This window comes from Salarias fasciatus, unplaced genomic scaffold (assembly GCF_902148845.1).
Source record: "Salarias fasciatus unplaced genomic scaffold, fSalaFa1.1, whole genome shotgun sequence".
Lineage (NCBI taxonomy): Eukaryota > Metazoa > Chordata > Actinopteri > Blenniiformes > Blenniidae > Salarias > Salarias fasciatus.
This window is the reverse complement of record NW_021941265.1, coordinates 67910-94150: the sequence shown is the minus strand read 5'-3', so window position 1 is coordinate 94150 and position 26241 is coordinate 67910. Positions and strand designations below refer to the sequence as shown.

Below are 26241 nucleotides of genomic sequence, written 5' to 3'. Positions count from 1 at the left end.
TAGCAAATGAACCAAAAACCAAAAGCTAGAGGAAAAATTTCACCTTTTATTACTGAAACATTTATGAAATGAGCAATACAAATTCAGCACAGCGATTACTTATTAAAAACCATGCAGCAGAAATAAAAACTAACCAAAATACAATGTATATTGTGCTTTTTTTAGGTTTCCTCCAATTGTTTGTTAGTGGTAGCAAATATGATGCAGATTGGTCTTATTCAAATTATTACTGAATAACGTTAATTTAGAAATGCTAAAATAAGTGGAATTGTTCGATGAAATATTGTCACATGCAAATTCAGGGAAAAAAAAAAAGTTACAACTAAAACGAAAGCCTGAGGGCCCGTTTACACGACAACGACTTCAAGTGTTTTTCTGGAGCTAAAAGTCAAACATGATGTGTGTTTTCACTTGGTTGTGGTGTAAACGGGGCCTTCAGATGAATGTTAAGATTCTTATAAAACACATGGCATTCTGATGACAGGGCGTCCAGGCAGACAGCAGGCGTCGTGCTCAGGATTGAAAGGCCGGATCGTACCTTCCTTTTCGGATGTTTCTGGATCGGCAGCAGGGCGGGAACGAGACGAAGTAGAAAACACATGGTGAGATTTTTTTTTCTTCTTCTTTCAATTTATTTGTGTCAAAAGCATCGTGAGGGAATATATGCAGCGGTCCAAACGCCTCGGAAGCAAAGAGATCAACCAAGCATCTCCGTTCTTTTGCATACTGCAGACATGCTGTACGGTGAAGCGAGCGAAGAGGGAGAAGACCTGGACTAAACCGCTCGGTGAGGAGTGAAAACACAAGAGCTTCTGGATATCCTCACGCCTTCATGCAATTTTACAGATTCTTCCGGTCATAAAGCAGAATTAGTCCATGTTGATCACAGCTATAAATGAAGTCTGAAGTGCAACGGGGCTCATGCAGGGTCGGCTGCTTCTCTAAAACTACAAATTTCAATGGATCGCTGTGTAAAATCAGCATTTTCCATCCAAAATAACTTCAAATGGAAAAGACATGAAGAGAAGACCACGTCTGTTGGACATGAGGAGTGTGACAGGCTGCTGCAGCACCCTGCCAATCCATTTCTATCGATATTAAAGGGCAACTCCGGTTTTTTGACACCTGGACCTTATTTCTAGGTGTGTGCATGCTCATATACTCACTCGGACAAACATCGTGCAGCTCGGAGTCCTCCAGAAGTTATTTAGATCCAACCGATGTAGCCGCACTTAGCGGGGGCCACGGCAATGGAGCTTTAACGCGGGACATAATCTCTGCAAAATCGTTCATTTCGGCTGTATTTCTTCATCCATCGCCAGTGTTATCATAAAGTCAGCTCGTCTACCATCTTCAGGTGGGTCAGCTGAAGAGCTGACATTTTTCGCTAACTTAGCCACAATTAGCTCGGATGGGAACGTTGCGGAGCTCCTCTCCCCAGCAGAGAGGCACTTTGAGTCGGCCTCGGCTGTCACCGTGCCCCGGCATCTGACTTCCAGGGGCGGAGTTGGAAAACGGCCGTCAGCTGCTCCACGGAGGCTCCGGACACCGGCGAAGACGCACGGCTCGTGCGTGGCCGCTGGATGTCTCTCCTCGCCGGGAGGATGCGTATCTCTGCTCCCCGGCAGATGCGCGCTCCGGGCTGGCCGCGAGACGCATGACGACCCGCCGCGCCGCGGCCGGAGCTCTCTCCTCAGCAGGAGAATCCAGATCTCCGCTCCCCGACGGATGCGCGCCGCCGCCGGAACTCTCTCCTCAGCGGGAGAATCCAGATCTCCGCTGCCCGGCGGATACGCGTGATGGCCCGGCTGCGGGACGCGCGATGACCCGCCGCGCCACGGCCGGAGGTCTTTCCTCACCGGGAAGATGAGTATCTCCGCTCCCTGGCGGAGGCCGGCCACGGGATGCGCTGCGGCAGAGCTCTCTCCTCAGCAGGAGAATCCAGATCTCCGCTGCCCGGCGGATGCGCACTCTGAGCCAGGCCGCGGGGCCCCGCCGGAGGCCCCCCTTCCGACCGAAAAGCAATCCAGCGCCGATGGAGGAAAAAATACAGCCGAAATAAGCGATTATGAAGAGATTATGTCCCGCGTTAAAGCTCCATTGCCGTGGTCCCCGCTAAGTGCGGCTACATCGGTTGGATCTAAATAACTTCTGAAGGACTCCGAGCTGCACGATGTTTGTCTGAGTGAGTCTATGAGCATGCACACACCTAGACATAAGGTCCAGATGTCAAAAAACCAGAGTTGCCCTTTCAGAGGAAAAACTTGAAAAGATGAACCACAGTCCTTTAAGCCTGTGGGTAATTTTGCCAAAGCCAAAAATGTGTCACATCATTCAAGCTTTTAGACGTGAAAAACATCAGACAGGGGATCATCTGGCCCAAAAAACAAAAGAAAAACAGCAACAGCATTATCTTTAGTAGTAATATCACAATCCTCTCAATTAAAACATCCAAATTTAACTCCTGCGAGCCACTAAGTAGTCGTTCGTGTTTGCACTCCCACCGTTCATGCTCATCCCATCGGCAAACCCCGCAGATGGCAAGCCATCTGCTGCGCGTCCACGAGCGTCGCGCGCGGCGCCCGTTTGGTGTGTGGTGGCGAGCGCGGACCAGGCAGCAAGCAGAGCAGCGTTTCAGCAGTGAGCGCCAGGCAGCCGACAGAGCGCACACACACACACCGAGGCATGCCAGGGAGCTTACTTAAATCCCCAGCCAGTTCCCCCCAGGATGATCGCCGCCAGCAGAATTGCACCGGCAACTGACCCTATAATGATATTGGTACCGCTGGGGATGGGGTCAAACACACTGCAGTCCTTCCCGGTGAAGTCCGGATCGCAGATACACTTCACCTCATTACTGCAGGTCTGCACAGCATGGTGAGAAAAAAACACAAGAAACACAAGAAGGCAATTATTGAAATATTTTTTGCTGTTGCATTATTTGGACACATGGTGGCAGTCATTGGACACAGGTTGCATTTGTAGAGGGCAAAGGTCACAGGAAGAGGAGGAGGGGGTTCTCACCAGGCCAACAAACGGATAATTAGGACAAATATATCACTCTGTGGAGCAAAACGTGCAATTTTCATCATTAACTTGACAAACCAGATGTATATTATAGTTTTCTTCGACTCAGGTTTCAGTCAATGTTTTGGTTAAAGTTGTGGATATATGGATGGGTTGTGTGTGTATTTGTTGTTCCGTGTGAGATAAATGCAGCTTTCTGCGGGCTGGGCTCACCCCGTGGTGGGAGCAGATGCGTGAGGAGGAGGAGCCCGGGCAGGTGCTCAGGTTGGAGGTGACGACGGGCAGGCAGCGGCGCTCCAGGCACATCATGTTGGGCCCGCACGGCGTCCCGTCCTCCACGTAGCCCAGGTCCAAGCCGTCGTCCAGCACGGCGTGGCCGCCTCTGCAGGCGGCACAGAATCAGGGCTCTGCGCCTCGTAGAGCCAGTAGGCCGCTGGCTCACCTGCAGTCCAGGTAGCGGTTCTGATGGTAGATGGTGAGGTTGGTCAGCTTCCCCTGCAGCTCCCCGAACCTCGGCCGTGCCGTCAGGTTGGTGCACAGCAGCAGGCCGCACAGCACGTCTCTGAGGGAGGAAAACCACTGAGTGAAACGTTTCACTCAGTCGGAGCTCACCCAGGCTGACTCTGGGGTCAGATACTCACGGTTTGTTGCACGGCAGCCATCCCTGACCGCGGGGGTCGGCGCCGCAGTTCCCCTTCTCTGTGCCTTCAGAGTTCAGTTTCTCGTAGCAAAACCTGTCGGCCGAATCTGAGAGGAGACGCCAGAAAAACAGTGACGATTTACGCGAGATGATCGATAGGGCGCATTTCTGCATCGTCACTCCACCCAAACCTACTGTAGCCCCACAGAGTCCTGCACTGTCCATCTCTGGTCTTACAGCGTCCCCCGTAGCAACGACCCTGACGGGGAAAAACATCACGATGACGATGATGAGGAACAGGAGGCCGTGAGTTTTAATGATTCTACTCAGGGAGGCGTTGACGTTACCTGTCCGGCTTCACATATGTAGCCGTCCAGCTTGTGGACGTTATGAGGACACTGCGAGAGAAAGGAGTTCCAGATTCGGGAGCCGGTTCATCGGAAGCTCGTGTGTGTCAGGTCTGAACTCACCTGGCTGGAGTCTCCTGTGCACGTCTCGGCGATGTCGCAGTCATTCACGGCGTCCCGGCACGTCACGCCTCTCAGCTCGTACTGCGGCGAGCAGAGAGATACCTGCTGATTCTGGCACAGAGACTCTAACGTCGCGCACGGCTCGTACCGGCGCATTCTCACCTTGCAGTCCCTGCAGCACAGCTCGTTGCTGCATGTGGCATTGTGGGTCAACGTGCACTTCTTGCAGCAGTTGGCTCCGCTCTGAGCGCACTCCTGCAGGCCAGAGAGGGTTCACTGTGCATCCGAACACAAATCCGACTTCAAATCTGCTCCTCATGCCACCGCATAACTCACACCGGAGAATGTGAAAACAAAATATTTCACCCAAAAGAGAAAAAAATTTAGAACATTGAGAATATAAGTGTTCTGAAGACTGGAGGCGTTGTTCATACATCCAGCCACTAAGGGGCAGTGTACGTCTGCTCACAGTTAAGGACTGGTGAGCACTGCTCTGTGAAGGAGAAAAAAAGGACACTGAGAAGTCTGACGTTCAGGACAAGGTCAAGCTATGCCTTTTTTGGACAATATATGGTTTTTCTGAGAGTTAGTGTGCATCCAGAGAGAAGTAAGTCGCCCTGTTCAGTGCATGTTATTGTTGTATCTCTCCTGTTTGTGGAGAGGATGCTAAAGCTAACACTATGCATGATTAGCAATGCTAATGAGTGATGATAGAAGATCATAGAAGCTAACAACACATTCAGGTTGATCTTATTAATGTTTTCATGCTGTGTTGGGCTTTGTTTATCTGTGTGGAGTTGTCTATACATGTATAGTGTTTGGAATGATGGATAAGTGTGGTGGGTCATTAATGATTATTGTTTTCTGTTTATTCGTAGAACCACACACATACACACTCACAGAATAGAAATGTACCCTGTCTGTTGAGGACCATTAAAGCTGGATAAAAGGACATATCATCTTAGTGTCATCCTTGGATTAAGTCTTGGGGGAACTCAAATGCGTTCTGACCGACGCGCGCTCTGCGATTGCAGATAAGGAACCCAGTCACAGTATTGAGCCTCCACTACATATGGTCCTTCGAGCCGGATTGGTAATTACAGAGTGATAATGGCTCATGTTCCCCCAAGTGAAGATGCACGTCCACGTCGAGAGACGCGTCCACCGATATGGATGGAGGACTAGGACGGATATGCCCTGCCCAATGCTGTAGGCTACTCAGCTCGCCCCACTGCTGCTACTGAGGAGATGGACTGGAACAGGACCAGAGAGGGATACGTCGAGATGACACCCCTCACCCAGCGCCGATTACCACATACTCGTTACCCTACTGAGTTAATTGGGACCTCCCCCAGTCGCATTGGAGCTGCAGCACCAGCGTATATGAGTACACCACAACCACATCAGGGCCCTCAGGTGATAGAGGTGTTACAGCAGATTCAGGAGGAGAACAGGAGGTTGCATGTGATGGTGAGAGATATGGGACGCCAGATGGACAGGGGTGGTGCGCCTCCCCCCAGTCTACAGCCGGCACAGCTGGATCATTGGCCAGAGGCTCGCCACCCAGCGAGGGAGGAGAGCACCAGGCTCCCACCACCACAACCACCCATCCTGCATCCACCACCTGTGACACGCCATCCACCACCAGTCGATTGGGACAGCATGCCATTGCATCCACCGCCGCCTCCGCCGAGAGAGGCATACCCTTTGCCTGCACCTCAAGACAGGCATGCAACAGATGATGACTGGCCCCTGCCTCCCCCACCAGTGGCCTTACCTGATGACGATGAGTCGCCAAGGGTCCAGCCTAGACGACTGGGACGACCTGCTGATATTGTGGAGGATCTGAGAGAGCGCCTGCAGCAGCTGGAAGCACGACTGTCACCAGCCCCATCTGGGTGGTCAGGCTCACAATATGACAGTGTGTTGCCATCTGTCACACCTCCTCAATCCCAACCACAGCTAACATCAGTAGCGCCACTGAATAGCACTGAACGGACGTACAAAGGTCCAACACCATCCATCCCCAAGTTTACACGGGGAGAACTTGGAGAGTTTTCCAGACTAAAACTTGCACTCGACAACATCCTTCCCTCTGACACAATGGAGATGTTCAAATACCAGGTGCTCTGTGACCACCTCAAGTTTGAGGAGGCTCTCCTAATCGCTGACTCTTACAGCAACTCCTTATTCCCCTACTCTGACACAATGGCTTCCTTGACCAAACACTATGGTCAACCTCACCAGCTGTCACTACAGCGGATTGCAGAACTCATGGAGGAGCCCACTGTTCGAGCTGGTGACACCACCGCCTTAAGGAGATTTGCTCTGAGGGTCCGAGCTCTTGTCGGGATGCTGGAGCAACTAGGGGAAGATGGACGTATTGAGTTGAAGTGTGGATCTCATGTGGCCCGACTCATGAGAAGCTCCCTCAGGATCTCCGCGCCACCTTCCGTCGCCACCTTCACTCATGGAAGGCTGGGATCCCGTCATTGATGGACTTTGCAGATTGGCTCGATTATGAGCTGGAGATCCAAGAAGACGGTGATCGGTTTGACAAGATAGAGGATGTCCAGAGAGGGAGAACTGGACTGAAGAAGGAGTTTGAGAGGGATAAGAGATCTCCTAAGAGCATGGCTCTTCCCAAAATGCGACCTCTCAATCAGGTCAAGCTGAGGTTTCAGAACCTTATGGGACTGTTGACAAACCGAAGGCATACTGCCCCTACCGCAGTAATACTCAGCTTTTTCTGGATCAGTGCTTGAACTTCAAACAGTTAACTAAGGAGCTGAAGATGACCTGGATTAAATCCAAGAATCGGTGCTGGCACTGTGGACGGCACCATCAGGCAGCCCAGTGTAAGCTGAGGGTCCCATGCAAGTTGTGTAAAGGGAAGCACCTCGAGGCCCTGCATGAGGTGAACCTCCGGCCTGGCAGGAATGAGCACAGTGCAGGGAGTCAGACGGGTGTGGAGTTGGAACCCACAACCGATGTTTTGTACCTAGACCGACGTGCTGGGTGCAATCAGGTCCTGTTGAAGGTCAGCAAGGTGCTGCTGCGCAACGACAACCACACTCTTGAGACATACGCCATCCTCAACAATGGCTCAGAGAGAACGATCCTCCTCCAGGAAGCTGTTCAGAGGCTGCACCTTCAGGAGACTCCAGAAAGCTTGACCCTGCGGACGGTTCGGGAGGATGTGAGAACCGTACATGGCTCGTCAGTGACCTTCAAGATATCTCCATTTGATCAGCCAACAAAGACATTCACGATTGAGAGAGCTTTCACCGCAGGTGGGCTTGGGCTGGCCGAGCATTCCTACCTGATTGACGGGCTGCAGTGCAGATACAAACATCTCAAGTCGCTCCCCCTGAAGTCGTTCACAGACGTCCACCCACTTGTCCTGATAGGCTCCGATTGTCCACATTTGGTGACCCCCACCGAACCTGTTCGTCTAGGCCCGCCGGGGGGCCCAGCAGCGGTGAAGACCAGGCTTGGCTGGACACTGCAAGGGCCAGTTAAGGTGGCACTTGGAGTGTGTGTCCTGGTGACACACAACGGCAAGAACCGTATTGTTTTCAACTGTTCCTACATGTACAGGGATAAAAACCTCAATGAGCTGCTGATGTCCGGTCCAAACCTGGGTGCTTCTCTCTTGGGTGTCCTGCTGCGTTTCAGGGAACATTCTGTTGCTGTCAGCAGCGACATTAAAGGGATGTTTCACCAGGTGAGGTTGCTGCCCGAAGATCGCCCGCTGCTGCCCTTTCTCTGGCGAGACCTGGAGAGAGATTCTCAGCCTGGCGTATACGAATGGCAGGTCTTGCCATTCGGGACCACCTGCTCTCCGTGCTGCGCCATATACGCTCTCCAGAGGCATGTACATGACCACACCTTCCCAGGAGATGTAGTGCGCCGGTCCATCGAGGATCACTTCTATATGGATAACTGGTTGCAGAGCTTTCCATCACCAGATGTGGCCAAAGACACTGCAGAGAAGCTGAGAGTGTTGTTGCTGGAGGGAGGATTCGAGCTGCGACAATGGGCCAGCAGTGCACCAGAGGTCATCAGCCATCTCCCCAAGGATATCAGGTCAGAGAGCAGCGAACAGTTGTTGAACCACACAGATATGGACCCACAAGAACCCGCTTTGGGGCTGTGTTGGCTGTGTCACTCGGACACATTGCATACAAGTCACGGCTGATAGAGCATGCTCCCACCACCATGAGGAACATTTACAGGGTATTGGCGAGTCAATACGACCCCATTGGGTTCCTCACGCCCTACACTACGAGGGCCAAAGTGCTTGTGCAGCAGTTGTGGAACAAGAAACGAGAGTGGGATGATCCTCTGCTGCCAGGGGAGCTGCTCACAGCGTGGCAAGACTGGGAGAATGAGTTACCCCACCTTGACAACATCAGATTGCCTCGCTGCTACGTCACTCCGGGCATGGACCACGCAGCCAATCAGCGAGAGATTCACATCTTCTGCGACGCATCTCAGCGTGCTTATGGCAGTGTGGCATACCTACGCACCGAAGATGTGGACGGGCATGCAGAGGTGGCTTTCTTGACAGCTCGGTCTAGAGTTGCCCCAAAGCGCCAGCTCTCCGTGCCATGTTTGGAGCTGTGTGCCACGCTCACTGGAGCCCAGCTGGCAGACGTGCTAGCTCGAGAGCTGACATTAAAGATATCCAGAGTGGTTATGTGGACAGATTCCACCACCGTTCTTGCATGGATACAGTCAGACTCTTGTTGGTTTAAAGTGTTTGTGGGAACTCGCATTGCAGAGATCCAGGAGCTGACGGGTATCCAAGCTTGGCGTCATGTGGAGACGTCGGAGAATCCAGCGGATGTCCTTACGCGTGGGAAAACACTGCAGGAACTTTCTGGTGAGAACCATTGGACCCATGGTCCCCCTTTCTTGCAGTTACCACCTGACCAGTGGCCGGTGCACCCAGTCACAACAACCGAAGATGAGACTGAAGAGCTGCGTAGACCCACAACGTGTCTGGTTAGCATGGTAACCAGCACTAACCCTGCCTTACCTGACGCTCAGCAGTTCAGCACCTTCAATGACCTGGTGAAGGCAACAGCGGAGCACCTTCATGGGGCGGCTGGTAATGCTCAAGGGACTCCAACAGCTGAGGATTTCAAGGAGGCAGAACTCTGTATCCTGCAGTCCGCTCAGAGAGACAGTTTCCCAGAGGAAATTGAGTTTCTGGCAGCAGAGAAACAAGTCCCGTCCTCCAGTTGTCTGATTACACTGGCTCCAGAATATGATGTGTCATCCCAGCTGATTCGAGTAGGAGGTTGACTGCGGCGTTGTCAGGATCTAGAGGATGAGGTGATCCATCCGGTGGTCCTCGATCCGAGGCACACTGTGACCAAGCTGCTCATTCAACAGGTCGATCAGGATTTGAAACACCCCGGTGTAGAGCGACTCTTTGCAGAGTTACGGAGGAAATTCTGGATTCTTCGTGGCCGTGAGGCCATAAGAAAGGTGCAGCGCTCATGCCCTGAGTGTCAGAGATGGAGGGCTCAACCTATCAACCCCAAGATGGCGGACCTGCCCCCTGCGAGGCTCAGGCTGCGGCAACCAGCTTTCTACTCTACGGGGATTGACTGTTTTGGTCCGATGCAGGTCAAAGTTGGCTGACAGAATGAGAAACGATGGGGCTTGCTCTTTAAATGCCTCACGACGAGAGCAATCCACATCGAGGTGCTGTCCAGCCTCAGTGCGGACTCGTTCCTGATGGCCTTGAGAAGGTTCATAGCATGTCGGGGAAAGCGAAAGCCAGCAGAGTTGCTCTCAGACCAGGGCACCAATTTCAGAGGTGGGGACAGAGAGTTACAGGGAACTTTTCAGGCCCTTCATCCCTCTCTCCAAACCCAGCTAGCTGAGAAGCAGATAAAGTTCTGTTTTAACCCTCCTAGCACCCCCCACTTTGGAGGCTCCTGGGAGCGGGAGATCAGGTCCATAAAGGCTGCCCTGACAGCTACCTTGGGCTCCCAAGTTGTCAGCGGGGAAGTGCTAACCACCGTTCTGATTGAGATCGAGGGCATCCTCAATTCCAAGCCTCTCGGCTATGTATCATCGGATGTCACGGACCCAGACCCAGTCACCCCCCAGCTGCTGCTGATGGGGCGGCTGGATCCGTCGTTGCCACAGACAGTCTATCATGACACAGAACTGCTCAGCCGGCGCCAGTGGAGATCCTCTCAGGTGCTCTCTGACTGTTTCTGGGCGAGTTTTCTGCGCCATTACCTGCCTACGCTTCAAATGAGGTCCAAGTGGCAGGCAGACACTTCTCCTCTTCAGGTGGACACTGTGGTGATGATCATTGACCCACAACTCCCCAAGGCGTCGTGGCCTGTTGGGAAGATAAGCAAGGTCTTTCCTGGGGCTGATACGCACTGCAGAAGTTCAAGTCCAGGGCAGAACTTATGTTCGGCCTGTGAGTCATCTCGTCAGACTCCCAGCAGCTCCAGAAGAGGATGGACAGTGTCAGTCTGGATAGTTGCAAATTTGCGGAGGCAAATTTGGGGGCGGCTGTTCTGAAGACTGGAGGCGTTGTTCATACATCCAGCCACTAAGGGGCAGTGTACGCCTGCTCACAGTTAAGGACTGGTGAGCACTGCTCCATGAAGGAGAAAAAAAGGACACTGAGAAGTCCGACGTTCAGGACAAGGTCAAGCTATGCCTTTTTTGGACAATATATGGTTTTTCTGAGAGTTAGTGTGCGTCCAGAGAGAAGTAAGTCGCCCTGTTCAGTGCATGTTATTGTTGTATCTCTCCTGTTTGTGGCGAGGATGCTAAAGCTAACGCTATGCATGATTAGCAATGCTAATGAGTGATGATAGAAGATCATAGAAGCTAACAACACATTCAGGTTGATCTTATTAATGTTTTCATGCTGTGTTGGGCTTTGTTTATCTGTGTGGAGTTGTCTATACATGTATAGTGTTTGGAATGATGGATAAGTGTGGTGGGTCATTAATGATTATTGTTTTCTGTTTATTCGTAGAACCACACACATACACACTCACAGAATAGAAATGTACCCTGTCTGTTGAGAACCATTAAAGCTGCATAAAGGGACATATCATCTCAGTGTCATCCTTGGATTAAGTCTTGGGGGAACTCAAATGCGTTCTGACCGACGCGCGCTCTGCGATTGCAGATAAGGAACCCAGTCACAGTATTGAGCCTCCACTACAATAAGCAAGAAAAAAGTGCAAAACTGCAATAAAATTTGAAATCAGACTTGAAGCAGTCTGCTGCAGTGGCAGCAAGTCTTTCAAAGTGGTTGGTGCCATGTACTGTACGTGCAGATGTGAGGCTAAATGTAAGATATTAGCTCGAGTGGATGTGCTCACCACCAGCGACCCGCAGTCACATTCCTCTCCCGGCTCCACGTATCCGTTACCGCACTCAGAGGCGTCCAACAGCTTCAGGAAGATAACAAAGAAAACACATATTGAAGGATTTTAACGAGCCAAACATGAATAAAGAATATTACCTTTTATTGCTAATGATCTGTGACGTAAAATTAGATTTAAAAAAAAAAAATCAAGAACATTTCTGCAAACACTCTTTCCACATTTTCAGTACATGTGATCAAACTCAGCCTGCAGATCCTCTGTGATCCTAATCAAGCATCTCTTACCTTCGTGGGCTTGTTGAAGAGGCAGCTGCCTCCTCCCTGCTGGAGGAAACGCAGGTACTCGTCTATACTGCAGCGAGAGAACTTCCTGGGCAGGTAGTAGCTGAGGGATTCAGACGGAAGAAAACAAATACAAACTCAACGTCTGTTTATGTCATTTACATGAATTCAGCTGAGCTTGGAGCAATAATCAATCGCGTCATGTTCTAACTAGCTGTGCGCGTACGGCAGTACAGTAAGTGTTTATACCCCGTGTCCTCCATGATGCAGTCGGACCACGGGTCCGGACACCTGCAGTCTCCTGACAAACACAGCAGAGGGTTCAGACGAGTCAGTCTGCTGAGCGCAGGAAGCGACTCCACGTCCCTCTATTAACCAGAAACTCAGAGCAATTATTCACAGCAGATAAGCTTCACATTTTTTAATGGCTTCTTTTCTCAGCCGCTCATTTGTATTCGCTCTCATTCAGATCTACGGCGCGTTTCAGCTTCACCTGCTGCCGTTCGCTGCTTGTTCCTCAGCATTCCGATGTTCTGACCCAGACTCTGGCTCAGGGTGATGGCCATGGGCCCCACGCTGCCAAACTGTTGACAGAAAGACAGAAGAAAAGCAGGATTTTTAGCCTGAACTGAAGTGAGACGTGGATCTGACTCCGAGCCCTCACTTCATTGATTCCTCCTCCTCGGGTCAGCGAGCAGATGCCCCCGATGTAGGCCGCCTCGCTGCGGCTGCTCATGAACGTCCGTCCTCTGCGTCCAGGACCGGGAGGGAGAAAGCAGAGGAGAGAGGGGGAGATGCTGTGACACCGACCGGGCGGATGGATCAACGCATCCGGACACCTGGACCCACGAGAAGAGGTGCACGGCGTCACAGCGCTCCCTGACGCTCTCCTTCCTGTACTTCATGAAGTTGCGCAGGGTGAGCAGCGCGTCGTCACCGATGGACACCTTGTTCTCGGACGACCAGGTTTCCATGGCCACCAGGACGATGCGCGTGTTGAGCTGCTCCTTGTAAATCTGGACGCATCAAACAGAAAAACCTGTGAGTTCTTATTGATTCGGGCCTGTTTTGGTGATCAGAGAGACGAGTGGCGGTTGTTGAAGCGCTGCAGGTGATGGATACAGCTGCACAGAGGAACGGGAAGCAGCAGCCGGTTGCCACAGCAACGGCTTTTGTCCTCAGTCAGCGAAGGGTTTCCTGTGCCGACGCGGCGAGGAGGAATTCATTCCAACTTCACTGGTTCAGATCCAATCGGCCGGTTCTCTCAGACGCTCTCCGGAGGCAATTATATGGAGAATAAAACTGGCTTTGCAGTGAGGTTTACGGCTGAAAAGCCACAGAATGTCACAGAACTCTTCACCCAGCGCATGATCACGGAGGAGATATAGCCACTAAATAATCCAAAACCATCCCACAAATATCAAATCACATGTTTTCATCCCATCGCTAATGCTGGATATTGAAATAAAATAAAAATTCTCACCAAATCCGCTATGTTCACCACCAATTTGACAAAACTCTTGGTCTGAGTGGTCGACCTGCGCAGCTGGACAAACTGAGAAAGAGAAAAATAAAGTGTCACTGCCTCGAACGTTCTGCAGGTTTACAGACGGAAAACGGCTTTTAGGCGTCCGCTTCACACACACCAGCTCGTAGTCGTTGACAACCATCAGCTCGATGTACTTGGTCTCGATCTGGACGGTGCGCTGGCCTCGCCGCACCTGGAGGAACACACACACACACACACACACACACACACACACACACACACACACACACACACAGAGCTGTCACGTTAACCTTCAAACAGCACAAACACACACTTGTACACATGATGCACACAATACGAAGCAGACCCAGCTGGAGGAACTATTACTCACACAGCATGCACACACACACACACACACACACACACACACACACACACACACACACACACACACACACACACACACACACTGATGCTGGTGAAATTGTAGTCTTCGTCCTTGAAAGGGCAACACAACTTGGATCACGACGATCGTGACGAAAGGATTTAAGCTTCTGAATGAATTTAAACTCTGACTTTATCCGATACGTATCGGCGTCAAACTGACTTGTCTTTTGGAGCGTCTCAGGCCTCTGAAAGCCCGCAACCCTCCTTCAGACGGGCCGTCTCCGTCGCCGTGACCACCTGTCTCCGCCTTGGGCACCGAGGTGTTCGTGGAGCATCCTGAAACACACACACACACACACACACACACACACACAGAGAAATGGATGCAGCTGTGTATTTCAGTCCGCCGATCTGCAGGAGGGATCAATATCGCGCAGCCGGCGGAGGAGAGAGGAGGAGCATGTGAGAGTTCGGGCGAGAGAGTAACTGAGTAACAGGAAGGAGAGGAGCGAGGCAACAGGAGGAGGGAGAGGAGACGCTCAGCAAGGGCGAGGAGGACGGGGAGGACGGGGACACAGCAGCAGGAGGACAGTGTCCCTGCTGCCGCCATCCCAGCATTTAAAGATTACAGTCAAGGACGAAGACGACTGACGCTCACAGATCCTAAAAATCAACATGATTTCCGCTATCGTTGTTGACTTTTGCATATTGCTCATAATTTATGAGGTGAAATGGAGGGGATTTTGTTTATTCATTATTAGGGCTGTCAAAAATAACACGTTAATTGCGTTAATTTATGTAATCGATCTCGTTAAAATTTTTAACGCGGTTTAACGCATGCGCATCATGACAAGCCTCACCTCTACCAGCGGGTGGCGGTAGTGCACCCGCGTGGAATGCAAGCTGCCTGCAAGCTGCCAGCAACCGAAGAAGAAGAAGCCTCACCTCAGCCTCGGCTGATCGAGAAGCTTTTTCGGCACCGCAGACTGTTTATCTGTTCCTTTATTACGGATTATTTAGATAAAATTAAGCACATACACTGTCAGTACATTATCATTAAGTATTAAAGTTTATTTAGCCTTTTTTTTCTGTTTCTGAATCGCGGATGCGGCGGCGGAGCGATTAGTTAGTTTCGCTTCTGTCTGCAAACCTTCTCCCCCCTCCAGAGTCTGCTCTCTCTTTCCACGAGTTTTTCACTCTTTTCATGTCTTTAAGTGGAACCATCAGGCTGGAGCTCCGTCTGCTTTCACTTTTACCGTCATGTTTTGTCTGCTGCGCAGACGTCCACGGATCGGTCCTCGCGGACCCTAGCGGACAGGAATTTATGACGATTTTTACGTCACGCGGACCAATGCGCAGCACACACTCACGCGGACATGTGAAGCATGGACGGGCAGCAGACAGGAGGCAAAGGAGGCCTGGCGTCAATTCATTTATCAAAACAGAAGAAGAAAGCAATCTGGAGGGAGATAAGCCGGCTGGCCCCATGGATTCTGCTTGTTTGATAAAAAAAATGTTGAAGCAGTTTTCTGTTTTCCACACAAAAAGGAACACTGGCTAAGAATGCCCTGTTTAATTGTGTAAGAAAAAAGTGTGGTATCTCTTAGTTTTACTTTTCTTGTGGTACTACATTTGTTACAGACCTAAAAATGTAACTCCTGCCAAAAGCCAACTTTAGAGGGACTGCAGAGGGAGCACTGCACACACACACACATTATGGTGTGCATGTTTTAGTTTTTTGAATATTTATTTTATTTGGAGCCTTAAATATAAAACACATCACGTGTTAAATATATATAATCATGTCCTGTCGTTTTTTTGTTAATGCAATACAGGAAAAAAGGGTATATTTCAGACATAGTTAGACATTGCGATTATTTGTGATTAATCATGATTAATTAATTTGTAAGCTGTGATTAATCTGATTAAAAATTTTAATCATTATACAGCCCTATTCATTATAAATCTAATCGTATTAAACAGAGTTTCTTCGCCTCACCTGGACAGGGAGGAGGAAGGAGATCAATGTTGGACATCCGATACACAACGTGGTCATTCTGCACCTGAAGGATATTCGAAATGAAAAAAGACAGAGAGAGAGAGAGAGAGTTGCTAAAGTACAAAGCTTTATGCAGTATTTATTACATTTTCTATTGATCCACAGCTGCACTGCTGCTCATTTCAAAGGGAACCGTTAGGTTACTGATGGAACGCTGTCATAAAGAACTGTGCACCGTTTGAAAAAGTAAAACAAAAACAAAACATGAGCCAGATCTTGACGGAGCTTCTCCTCGTCCTGCACTCAGGAGGCGGTCGGCGGAAGGAAGCCTCTCTGGAGATGTTTCTCAGTATCAACAGAGAAAGGCGGGGATAGAGGGACGCCGTCCGGCCTGACGGTAAGCCGTCCAGAGCGGAGGCAGACAGAAGGAGAGAAAGGGAAAGTGAGGCGGCGGCTTCGTGAAGAATTTAACCTGCCTTTAAAGAGACGGCTGCTCACTATCGTTTGGTTTTATGCCAGGGAAACAGACACGACCAAAACAACTCATAAACACGCCTTGGCGGCAGACTCACCTCTCCACTGCCGACGGGCTCAATCCCGTACGAGAAGTTCCCATCAGAAAACATCCCACTGGAAAAAAAACAACAACAACAACTGGACGTTTTACACATGAAGGAGCTTAACTTATTAGATTTTATAGCTGTGAGACGATAGAGTTGATTCATTCTAGTTTGAGTGACTGATACACACTGGACGGTCCATCCTTCTTTGATTTCTACATAAGGAGTGTTTCTGGGTGTTAGCGTTTGGACTCACTGCAGGCCGCGGCAGGTGGACAGAGCCGCCCAGGAGCCCAGCAGCCCCCTCAGCCGGCCGTGGTAGTAGCAGTGCTCCCCTCCCTGAGGACGCAGAGATACACCGATCCGTCCATCATCCGGTGACACCTTCACGTCAAATTTCAGAAAATGAAACCGATGCCGTCTCCCGGCGTCCTGATCTCCTGACCCTGAGGCGGGCGGAGGTCAGGCGTTTTCCACCTGGCTGAGGTTTACAGTCAGCTGAGCGTCTGGGGGGAAACCTACACCCGTTTGAAGAAGATGGACTGTTCTGGTCAGAATTACATCAAACCGAAGAGAATCAAGGATTCAAATGTAAAAAAATTCTCCCTGCTCGACTCTAGAAAGCTTTCACATCAAGAGCAACAACGTTCAATTCATTATTAATTCATTCTTATAAAAGCAACTGCTGCTAATGTTACATCAGGAACAGTCATGTGTTAACTTTTGAAATGAGGCAGAAGCTTCAGGTAAAACTGATGTGAAGTTTCAATTTCAGTTCCAGATGGTAAATATTTTCCGTTTTCAGCTGTTTTTCTACCTGATTTTAGCAGTTTCTCAAATTTGAATAAAATAGCTGCTATTTTGAAAATACGAGGTTCTAATTTGACGGCGCAACTTGGCCGTTGATCAGCGGCGGAGGCAGCGCATTCCTATTTTCGACAGGCGCAGAAGAGGGTTTCTGACAGGTCCGCTGCACTTGCGCCGAGATGGGCGTGGCGGCGCACCAGGGGGAGGGGTCGACAGAATCAGCTGGGCCCAGTGAGAGTTTAGTGCAGAAGGTGTGAGCAGGCTGGGGAGGAGGATCTGATGATAATTTGTCTGAGAAAACCTCAGAGGCAGGGTTTCAGCTTGTCAGTGTCATGAAAGATACACAAATGAAACACATAATTGTTTTTATTATCTTCTTTAACACTAGAACATCCAAGACGGTCTGACAGACCGTTTGGGTTTTTAGAATTCAAATAAATCTGTTAAAAATAATTCCCCTGTCCTCTAATTCTTTGACTTTTCCTAAATATGTGTCTTGCATGTTTTTCTGAAGCAAATAAGGTCCTAACAATGACACACATAAAATTACAAAGCATTTATACCTCCAAAGGCCAACAGCAGTCTCACAGACCGCTGATAATAAAAGACGCAATTCACGGGGCTTTTTTTTTTTTTTTTTTTTTTTTCTGCTGTTGATTTGTTTTGGTTCATGCGCGCATCTGAACAGAGAGCTAGCTCTGACAGCAGACAATCAGACAGACGGCCAAAAATATCAACCAAATCTCAAAAGAAAGATAATAAAAACAGGCATAAATAAGAGATATAAGGTGGAAGAAGCTTTAGCAATGATACAGGAGGTCAGTGAGGGGGAATCAGATGGCGGAGACATGTCGGACATCAGTGATCTTGACTGGAGTGAAGAGGAGGAATGTTCTGAATCAGAGTCAGAACAGCCACGGGCCAAACAGCGAAAAAAATAGTGAAACATCTGAAAACATCTGAAACATCTAGTCGTTCTGGCGAACGTCGGTTATCAACATTTACAGTGAGTGTATATGTTTAAAGTCTTTTGTGAGTCTTACTTTAACAACTGCTGTAATCAGCATGTGTTTACACAGACCTCCGCCGTCACTCGTTAACACGGGAACCAGTTAATCCATAACACCAGCCGGCGATCGCTGGTGTTCTGCCATGGAGGTCTTTATACAACTCACTGTTGAGCGATTTGGTTCCATCTCACCTCTCCAGTGTTTGTTCTGTCAGGGTTTTTTATTAAAAAGGTGTTTTTCAACCACTCTTCTGCTGGTTTTTTGACTGTGCTGCTTCCCGTTTACTGGCACGTCACAAGTCACTACATATGAGGGAACGCATGCGCAGAACAAACACCCCCCCAGTTCAATCCGCTCCGCTGTCAGGCACGTTTATAAGGGACACGGAGCGGATTGTCGATCGGCGTAGACCACCTCGTACAATCGGCTCCAAAATACAATCTGCTCCGAGTGAAGCGGATCCACTCGGTCGTTTACATGACACATTTTACAATCCGCTCCACGTATAATCCGCTTGTACTTGGTTCATGTAAACGTGCCCAGTGTCACATTGTGAGCTTGTCAGTCTGCTATTTTCAGTAGAAGCTATTTTCTGCTATTTTCAGTATACTGTACATACAGTAGGTGCATGTATGCAGTTACAATGAATCAGCCTTTAGATTCTAGATGTGAAATGAGTTGCCTGCCTACTCCATTCCCACAGTATGTCTGAAAGAGTGAACATTGGAAAAATTTTACAGTGACAGCATTACATTGCTGGTTTTTGTTTTAATTTAGAACTGTTTACTTTGTTTTCATGTTTAAGCACTTTGAGTTTGCACGTCTTGTATGAAATATGCTATATAATGTACATGTATGAACAATATGCATGTGACTTGACTTGTCCTGTGTATCCAGACCACAGAGATTGTTAAACATCGGAGGGTGGTGGCTGTCAAAGGGCTGCAGTATTACCTGGGGGAGAAAACCGAGCTTTTCAAGACCTGCCAGGTAAATCAGCATTTCAAGGAGAACATCCATCTGTCCATCAATATCATTTGGATATTGTTTTTAATTTCCTTTTTATTAATGTGCTCCATCTATAGCCAGACGGTGTGCCAATGGATATCCTGGAGATTGTGGGGCCTCCAGGAGGCCCGGAAGCTGCGCCATTGCTACCTCCTTATTAGCCTTGAACCCCAGGCTTCACTGCTTATACTGTCAGCTATTGGTGTTGCACTGTTTTGCACTCTTTTCAAATGTTGTGTAATTATTTGAATTTGAATTTAAATGTTTTGTTTTGTACACAGAAAAATAAAAATTGAAAGTAAAATTGTTTTTATTAGTTTTTATTTAATTAGGCTATATTTTATGTTGAGTATATATCATAGTATATATCATTTAAATATTAATTCATGCAATCATTACTCAATTATTACTCTATAGTTGTAATGACTAATAAGTCCTAGTTGAGTGAGCACATGATGTGAGCATGTGACATGGTGTCAACTGATTTGTTTCAATTGGCTGAATTAATAGCCAACGAAGAGTTTTTCGATCAGTCAATGTTTTTAAATAGTAATTGAGTCAACTCAAAACATTTCGTGAAACGCTTCACCCTACGAATAATCAATTCAACCAATTTTTTTTTAATACAGTGTATTCCGGACGGCGGTCAGGAGGGTCGAACATTCACACAGATTAAAACAACTTCTGAAGCTTCCTCTTCATCCTGTTGCTCAAAGGGGAATAAACCTACCACATTCTGAGACAGCCGTCCGTCCTCCAGGAAGTGGCGCTCCACATAGTCTGTAGACAGCAGGTTGCTGCAAAAAAACAAAAAGGATTCATTCATTCTGAGTGGTTTTAGCGCTGATGAAAGCTTCATGAATGCAGGACCTTAGATGAAAATAGGTGCTATAAGAGGAACGGGTGGGGGGCGTTTAGAGATTTGCCTTTCCTGGAGGATCGCAACAAACTGGACAGATATATGAAGTGAGATTGGTGCATGCTATAGAAGTGTGTGTCGGCTTACTGGTTGAGCTCCAGGTCAAGGATGAAGGATCCGCCAAAAGCCTGGACCAAGAAGCTGCTCTGAGCCAGATGGACGGGCTGGAGAGAAGAGCAGGACAGAGACGGAGGAGAGGAAAACAGGGCTTAAAGAAAAAGAGAAAACACACATCAACTTCTGAGAGAAAACAGGCCCGGTCTTCTTTATCGGGGTTTAAATGAGGAGCTTTGTCCAAACGGGACATTTGTGCAGTGAATGTGTGTCCAGAGAGCAGATAGCATCAGGAGCGCTTTAATTACAGCAAGACGAGCCGTAAATCTTTAAAGCCAAGGTCACGCGCCTGTTTCAGCGTCTGTGAAGGAGACGTGCATGAATCAACCAGAGATGTGCAACCAGACATGTTTAGGATTCAGAATCTCACTTTCAGATGACTGAACCATGCAGGTGATCACCCTGCTTTGGATTGAACAGTGACTGAACCACATGGAACCCTGATGGATGCCTCCTCCTCCTCCTCCTCCTCCTCCTCCTCCTCCCCCTCCTCCTCCTCCTCCTCCCAGATAAAACTCAACGCCTCGCCGCCTTCTCCTAACCTTGCTCCAAGGTGAGCCGGCGCTCATCAGGAGCCGGAGCGCTGTGGTGACTCCCGTCAGTACTTACCGGCCCGGTCTCATTGGTATTACCCTGCACTCTCTGCAAACCACTTAGTATCAATCTGAACCTCGCCACGCAATAAAAAAACACCACAGTGCTGTTTGTGAGCAGCGACGAGGAAGCTCCACTAAGAGCTTCAGGGGCGTGCTCCGTATTTAACAATGAGACCCCGATGTTTCAGCTGTGATTCAGGTCGTTGGATTTTCCCTCTTATATTTTCCTCTGTTCAAAGACTTTAATTTTTCATTAAAACATGATTTGAACTGTGCGTCCCTGTCACATTTCTGTCACATAAACATCCTGTCTTGATGCTTTTCTGTCCTCTATCCCCAAACCCCAGCTGGAACAGCAGGAAGTCTCCTCTGAGTCCGGCTCTTCCCGTTCAGAGCGAGTTCTGAAGAATTGCTTGGTTTTCCTCCATAAAAGTGTCATGTGTCGTGCCAAAAAGTGATTTCTGGTCCGCGGACAGCTGAACAACACAGCTTCTGTGGCTCTGCGTCAGTCTTAATCGGGCTCAAACAGGTTTGTTTCTGATCATCCAACAATGTTTATTTGTGTTTGCGTTTGATAGCCTCCTGTACGTCCAGTTGCCTTATATCGCTGTTAAATACCGGTAAGCTAATTGGCGATTTTAACCTGGCTTGTTGTTATGCTAATAAAGATGTGTCACGGAGGTGACACGTTTTCTTTTTTTTGCACCAAAATTGCTAGATTGCTCAACAGAGTTATTGCATCCCAAGCAGTGCGTTTTTAGCCTCGTGAACCAGGCCCGCCCACTCCACATCCATATTTGCACTTAGTAACTGGGGAGGGTCTGGGGACAAGCCAATACAAACTCTGTGCAGGGGGCGTTGGTTACTCCTTTGACTGACAACGCACTTCAGCCAATCAGCGCTTCACAACAAATACGTCATCAACATGTGTTAGCTTCTCTAAGAGTTAGCTTTGGCTCTACCTTCTCTACACCCAAAGACACGCAAAAACGTATTTTTCTGTTAGAAAGTCACCAGGCGCAGACTCTTGATCTTGCTTGATTGTTATAATACTTGGTATTTTGGCTGTAACTTTACTTATTGCAGCTTTCAGACGATGGTTAAAGTCCGTAATCTCCGCTACGCTCGTCGATGACGTCACTTCCGGTTTAGCCCCTGGAATTCGCCAAAAAAAATTGAAAACAAAAAGCGGCAATGCTGATTGGCTCGGCCATCTTATGGCCGAGCTGCATTGTCTTTCTATTGGCTTGTCCCCAGACCCACCCCAGCTACTAAATCCAAACGTGGATGTGGAGTGGGCGGGGCTGGTTCACGAGGCTAGTGCGTTGTACGGTTTGAAAATTGAGAAAAGGGACATTACAATGTCAAAATCAGTTTATTTTGCTTGCCAAAAGCTGATTCATGCCTCCGGTATTGTATGTGGATCGATATTTTGCCTCAAAATGATTTAATATAACACAGCAGAGTCAGATTTACAACATTTGAGCAAAACCAAGGCTTTATACCACTTAAAAAATGAGTAAAGGGAAATTACAATGTCAAAATCAGCTTGTTTTGCTTGCTGAAAGCTGATTCCGCAGACCGGAAATCACTTTCTGGCAGAAATCAAGTTCTATTTCATCCTGTCAGACCGCAGCACTGAATGATCATCTTTGCGCCCTCGCAGGTCGAGAATGTATACAAACAAAGTCACCTGTGACCTCCCGGTGGCCTACACGCACCTATATAAGTCACGTGACACCGGAAGCCAGTCCCTTTTTCTTTTCTTGCATCGCAGTGGTTCGAGATCAGGACTGGTGAGCGTATGCTCGGATATCAGCGTTTTTCTGCCGCTTGTTGTTGGGAGCCTCGTGACTTCGGTCGGAGTTGCAACATTGTTGCCCTTCAGAGGCTGCTCAAGCAGCTCGGCCGGCCGGCGTGTTTCCGCGCGGGTGCGGGCACCGACGGCTGGTTTAATTTTCATCTAGTTTCTTCTTCCCCAGAGTGGTGAGTATTGTGTTTTCCTGCAGCTGTGTTCGGCTTGCGTGGGTTAATTGGTGGCTCCAGTACAGCGTGTGTTCGCGCGTGTCTGGGACGCCAGTGTGTGGCTACTTGCCTTTTCTTTTTTCATTTTCTCCACGAGCAGCCGTTTTCGTTTCTGCTCTGTGTTGTGGATTTCCCTGCGGCTGGTGTGTCTCCGCTCGGCGGTCTGCGGGGGGGGGGGGCGGGTGGCGTGTACGGCGGTGCCCCGCGGGTCCCGAGTCATGAGTGGCGTCTTCTGCCCGACCTGATTCGGCGCGCTGCCTGTCGGCTCTGGTTGTGGGTGGCGTTTTCTGCCCGACCCGACTGGTTTGCGGCTTCGGGTGTGACGCCAGGATGGACACCCTAGCCTGTAGAGCCTGTCCAGTGCCTCTCCAGCAGGACCATGGTCATGACCTTTGCCCCTCCTGTTTGGGTATTGAGCATCTGCGCCAGGGACTTACGGAGCAGGCTTGCCCTAACTGCTTTATTATGCCCCGAGCGGTGTGCATTTCACGCCTTGCCGCTCTGGAGCCGACGACTGATGCACTGTCTGATTGCATGCCAGCTGCTCAGCCGAAGCGCCCGGCTACGGGGACCCCGGCTGGGGCTACCCGGAAGAGACGCAAAAAGGGTGAGTCCGACCCGACACTGGTTAACAAGGTGGAGGTTCTGTCTGCGGAGTTGGCGCAGATGAAGGCTCTCCTCCTTAATATCCAGCCGCAGTCGGGCGGTGGTGATGCAGGTGTTGAGTCGGCGCGGGACACTGTGTCCTGGTGTGAGGAGGACGCGGTGTCTGTGGCGGCGTCTGATTCTCTGTTTCGAACGGACGCTGAGGAGCTGGAGTCTAGGGCCTCGGAGTCTGGGTCTCTCAACTCCGTTGGTCTCCAGGAGTGTGACGAGGCCCTTGGCCCCTCGGTGGTCCGCGCTGCTCTCGCCCACCTGCATCTGGACGTTCTGCAGGTCCCGGAAGCGTCAGATAGCGCTTTCTTCAGGCACCAGAGGGCGCGGCCGGCTTGTGCTGTCCCTCCGTCCTCGGAGTATGTCAAGCAGCTGCATGCCTATTGGACTGATACCAAGGTGCTGTCGTGGTTAACGTCTGATGGCAGGGCTCTGGCATCCATGCAGGGTGCACCTCAATATGGCCTGGGCCACATGCCCCCTGTGGAGCCGGCCATTGCTTCTTTGATTGTGTCTCCTGATGAGGCCCTTCGGTCTGACCCTCGCTGCCCTAACTCACAGTGTTGGCTGACTGACGAGCTCCTGTGTAGGGCCTATGACACGGGTGCACGTATGGGGCGGATGGGTAATTCCCTGTCCCATTTCATGTTGGGTCTCTCGGCCGCGCTGGAGTCCTCAGCGGTCGGGGACCAGACACTGGGTCTGCTGGATGCGTCGCTGCAGACGTTCGCATTGATGTCGCGTGAGCTGGGTCGCCTTCTCTCCACGCTTACGCTTACACGCCAACAGGTTTGGCTGGCCCAGTCCCCGCTGTCGGAGGCGTGTCGGAGGACCCTGAGGGGCGTTCCAGTTGTCCCTGGTGAACTTTTTGGTGCAGCTGCCACTGAGGCGCTTGAACGCACTGCCCAGGCCACTCAGACGAGACACCGGCTTGTGGGCCTCCATAGGCACCCTGCGCCGGCCCGTGGCGCCGCGACGGCACGGCAGGAATCTGCTAGACGGTCGAGGGTGTCGCCTACTGTGGGAGCACCCCCCCGACAGCGTGCTACATTTGCCCAGGAGCCGCGGAGGTCCGAGAGGGTGCAGCCCTCGCGGTCTCCTGAGCCTGCGCCATCTGGCCAGCGTCCCCCCAGACCCTCCCTGGGTCGGGGGTCGCGTAGGTGAGGCCGTGCGGCCGTTGGTGGGATTGTTTACCCGTGGGCAGCTGGACTACTGGACCCGCAACACTCCAGACGCCTGGGTACTGGCCACACTGTCCCGGGGTTACCGCCTCCAGTTCCACCGTCGGCCACCCATACCCGGTCGGGGTTGCGTGGACGATCATCCACGACCCCACGAGAGCACGGGCGCTGGATGCCGAAATCGCGGCCTTACTGGACAAGGGCGCTATTGTGCCCGTCGACCCCCGGCGGGATCCGGGGGGCTTTTACTCTCGTTATTTCCTGGTGCCAAAGAAGACCGGCAATCTGCGTCCGGTTTTGGATTTGAGGGGTCTCAATGTTTTTCTGAAACGGCTTCCTTTTTGCATGCTGCGCATACAAGAGATGCTGCAGGCGATTTCCCGAGGCGATTGGTTCACATCCATCGACCTGACGGACGCATACTTTCATGTGCCAATTGCGGCACAGCATCAGCGGTTCCTGCGGTTTGCGTTCAGGGGTTGCCACTACCAGTTTCGCGTCCTTCCATTTGGCCTCTCCCTGTCACCCAGGGTGTTTTCCCGTTGTGTCGCTGCTGCGCTGGCTCCGCTGCAGGCGACCAGGTTGACGATCCTCCCGTACATCGACGATTGGCTGGTGTGCGCCCCCTCTCGGGCTCAGGCTGTACGAGACACTCAGGCTGTCTTAGCTCATGCCGCACGGCTGGGCCGGCGGGTGAACCTGGCCAAGAGCAGTCTCATGTCCGCGCAACGCACGGTGTTTCTAGGGGTGGAGTTGGATTCGGTAACCATGCTCGCTCGGCCCTCTGCCCCGAGAGTAGACAGTATCGTGGACATGCTGGGCGGCTTCCGCGCCGGCAGACTCCTGCCGGTATGCTGGTATGTGTCATCCAGTGCTTTATGCACCGCCTCTGGCGGTCTGACAGGATGAAATAGAGCGAAAGTTACGCATGTAACTACGGTTCTATGAATCCTGGATGACCGCCAGAGCGTCAGTTCCCTCGGAATCCTCGTGTGCTCGCGACAAAGTCTAAGGGACTGGCTTCCGGTGTCACGTGACTTATATAGGTGCGCGTAGGCCACCAGGAGGTCACAGGTCACTTTGTTTGTATACATTCTCGACCTGCGAGGGCGCAAAGATGATCATTCAGTGCTTTATGCACTGCCTCTGGCAGTCATCCAGGATTCATAGAACCGTAGTTTGATGCGTAACTTTCGTTTTGGCACGACATCTTGAAATAACAGTTTCAATTTGGCCTTTCATAAATAAAACTGAATGTCACAGAATGCGGCTTGTTTCATCAAACCTGGAGGATTTTAATCTCACTAAATCTCTTTTCAGATGGAAACCAGCCTTTTTAAAAAGCATGCAGAGAAAAGGACAGAGTGTCGGTCCCACCTGCGCGGCGGCTGGGTGGCCGCTGACCCGGGTGTCCAGGCGGCCGTGCAGAAGCTCCTCGTCGGTGTGGATCTGCTGCACGAGCCGCCGGGGCTGAACGACCTCCTCCGCGAGGGGCAGCTTCCCATCCCGGCTCCACCATCGCCCCGGACCGACAGCGGACACTGGAGGGAGGAATGCGCGTGAGGGGAAAAAAAAACCAAACATGCACTCAACAGCTGGTGCGCGTGCAGCATCAGCGGGGGTCACCCGCTCCAGAGGTCTCTCACCTGTCCCACACACTGCAGCGAACAGCAGGCATCTCACAGCCAGCAT

General features: G+C 50.4%; 1 protein-coding gene across 1 annotated transcript; it reads right to left on the bottom strand.

The window, feature by feature from the left end:
* Window positions 1–381: 381 nt before the first annotated feature.
* Window positions 382–26241, bottom strand: LOC115384629 (disintegrin and metalloproteinase domain-containing protein 11-like). The gene is made up of 25 exons (XM_030086865.1): window positions 26196–26241; window positions 25927–26090; window positions 20067–20143; window positions 19791–19857; window positions 16492–16574; window positions 16248–16305; window positions 15676–15739; window positions 13897–14012; window positions 13447–13521; window positions 13284–13355; window positions 12650–12816; window positions 12465–12549; window positions 12294–12384; window positions 12050–12101; window positions 11804–11903; window positions 11514–11585; window positions 4300–4392; window positions 4138–4218; window positions 4015–4065; window positions 3863–3926; window positions 3669–3774; window positions 3470–3589; window positions 3241–3409; window positions 2702–2865; window positions 382–556 (listed from the first exon to the last, which is right to left on the bottom strand). The coding sequence occupies exons 1-25, from the start codon at window positions 26239–26241 to the stop codon at window positions 514–516; spliced, it is 2280 nt and encodes a 759-aa protein (XP_029942725.1). The 3' UTR covers window positions 382–513.

Coding starts and splice junctions, on each gene's coding strand:
- LOC115384629 (XM_030086865.1), bottom strand. CDS start 26,241: ATGCTGGCTGTGAGATGCCTGCTGTTCGCTGCAGTGTGTGGGACAG. Junction 20,144..25,926: donor GCCACCCAGCCGCCGCGCAG/GTGGGACCGACA, acceptor TCTTCTCTCCAG/CCCGTCCATCTGGCTCAGAG. Junction 12,385..12,464: donor GAGGAGGAGGAATCAATGAA/GTGAGGGCTCGG, acceptor TTCTGTCAACAG/TTTGGCAGCGTGGGGCCCAT.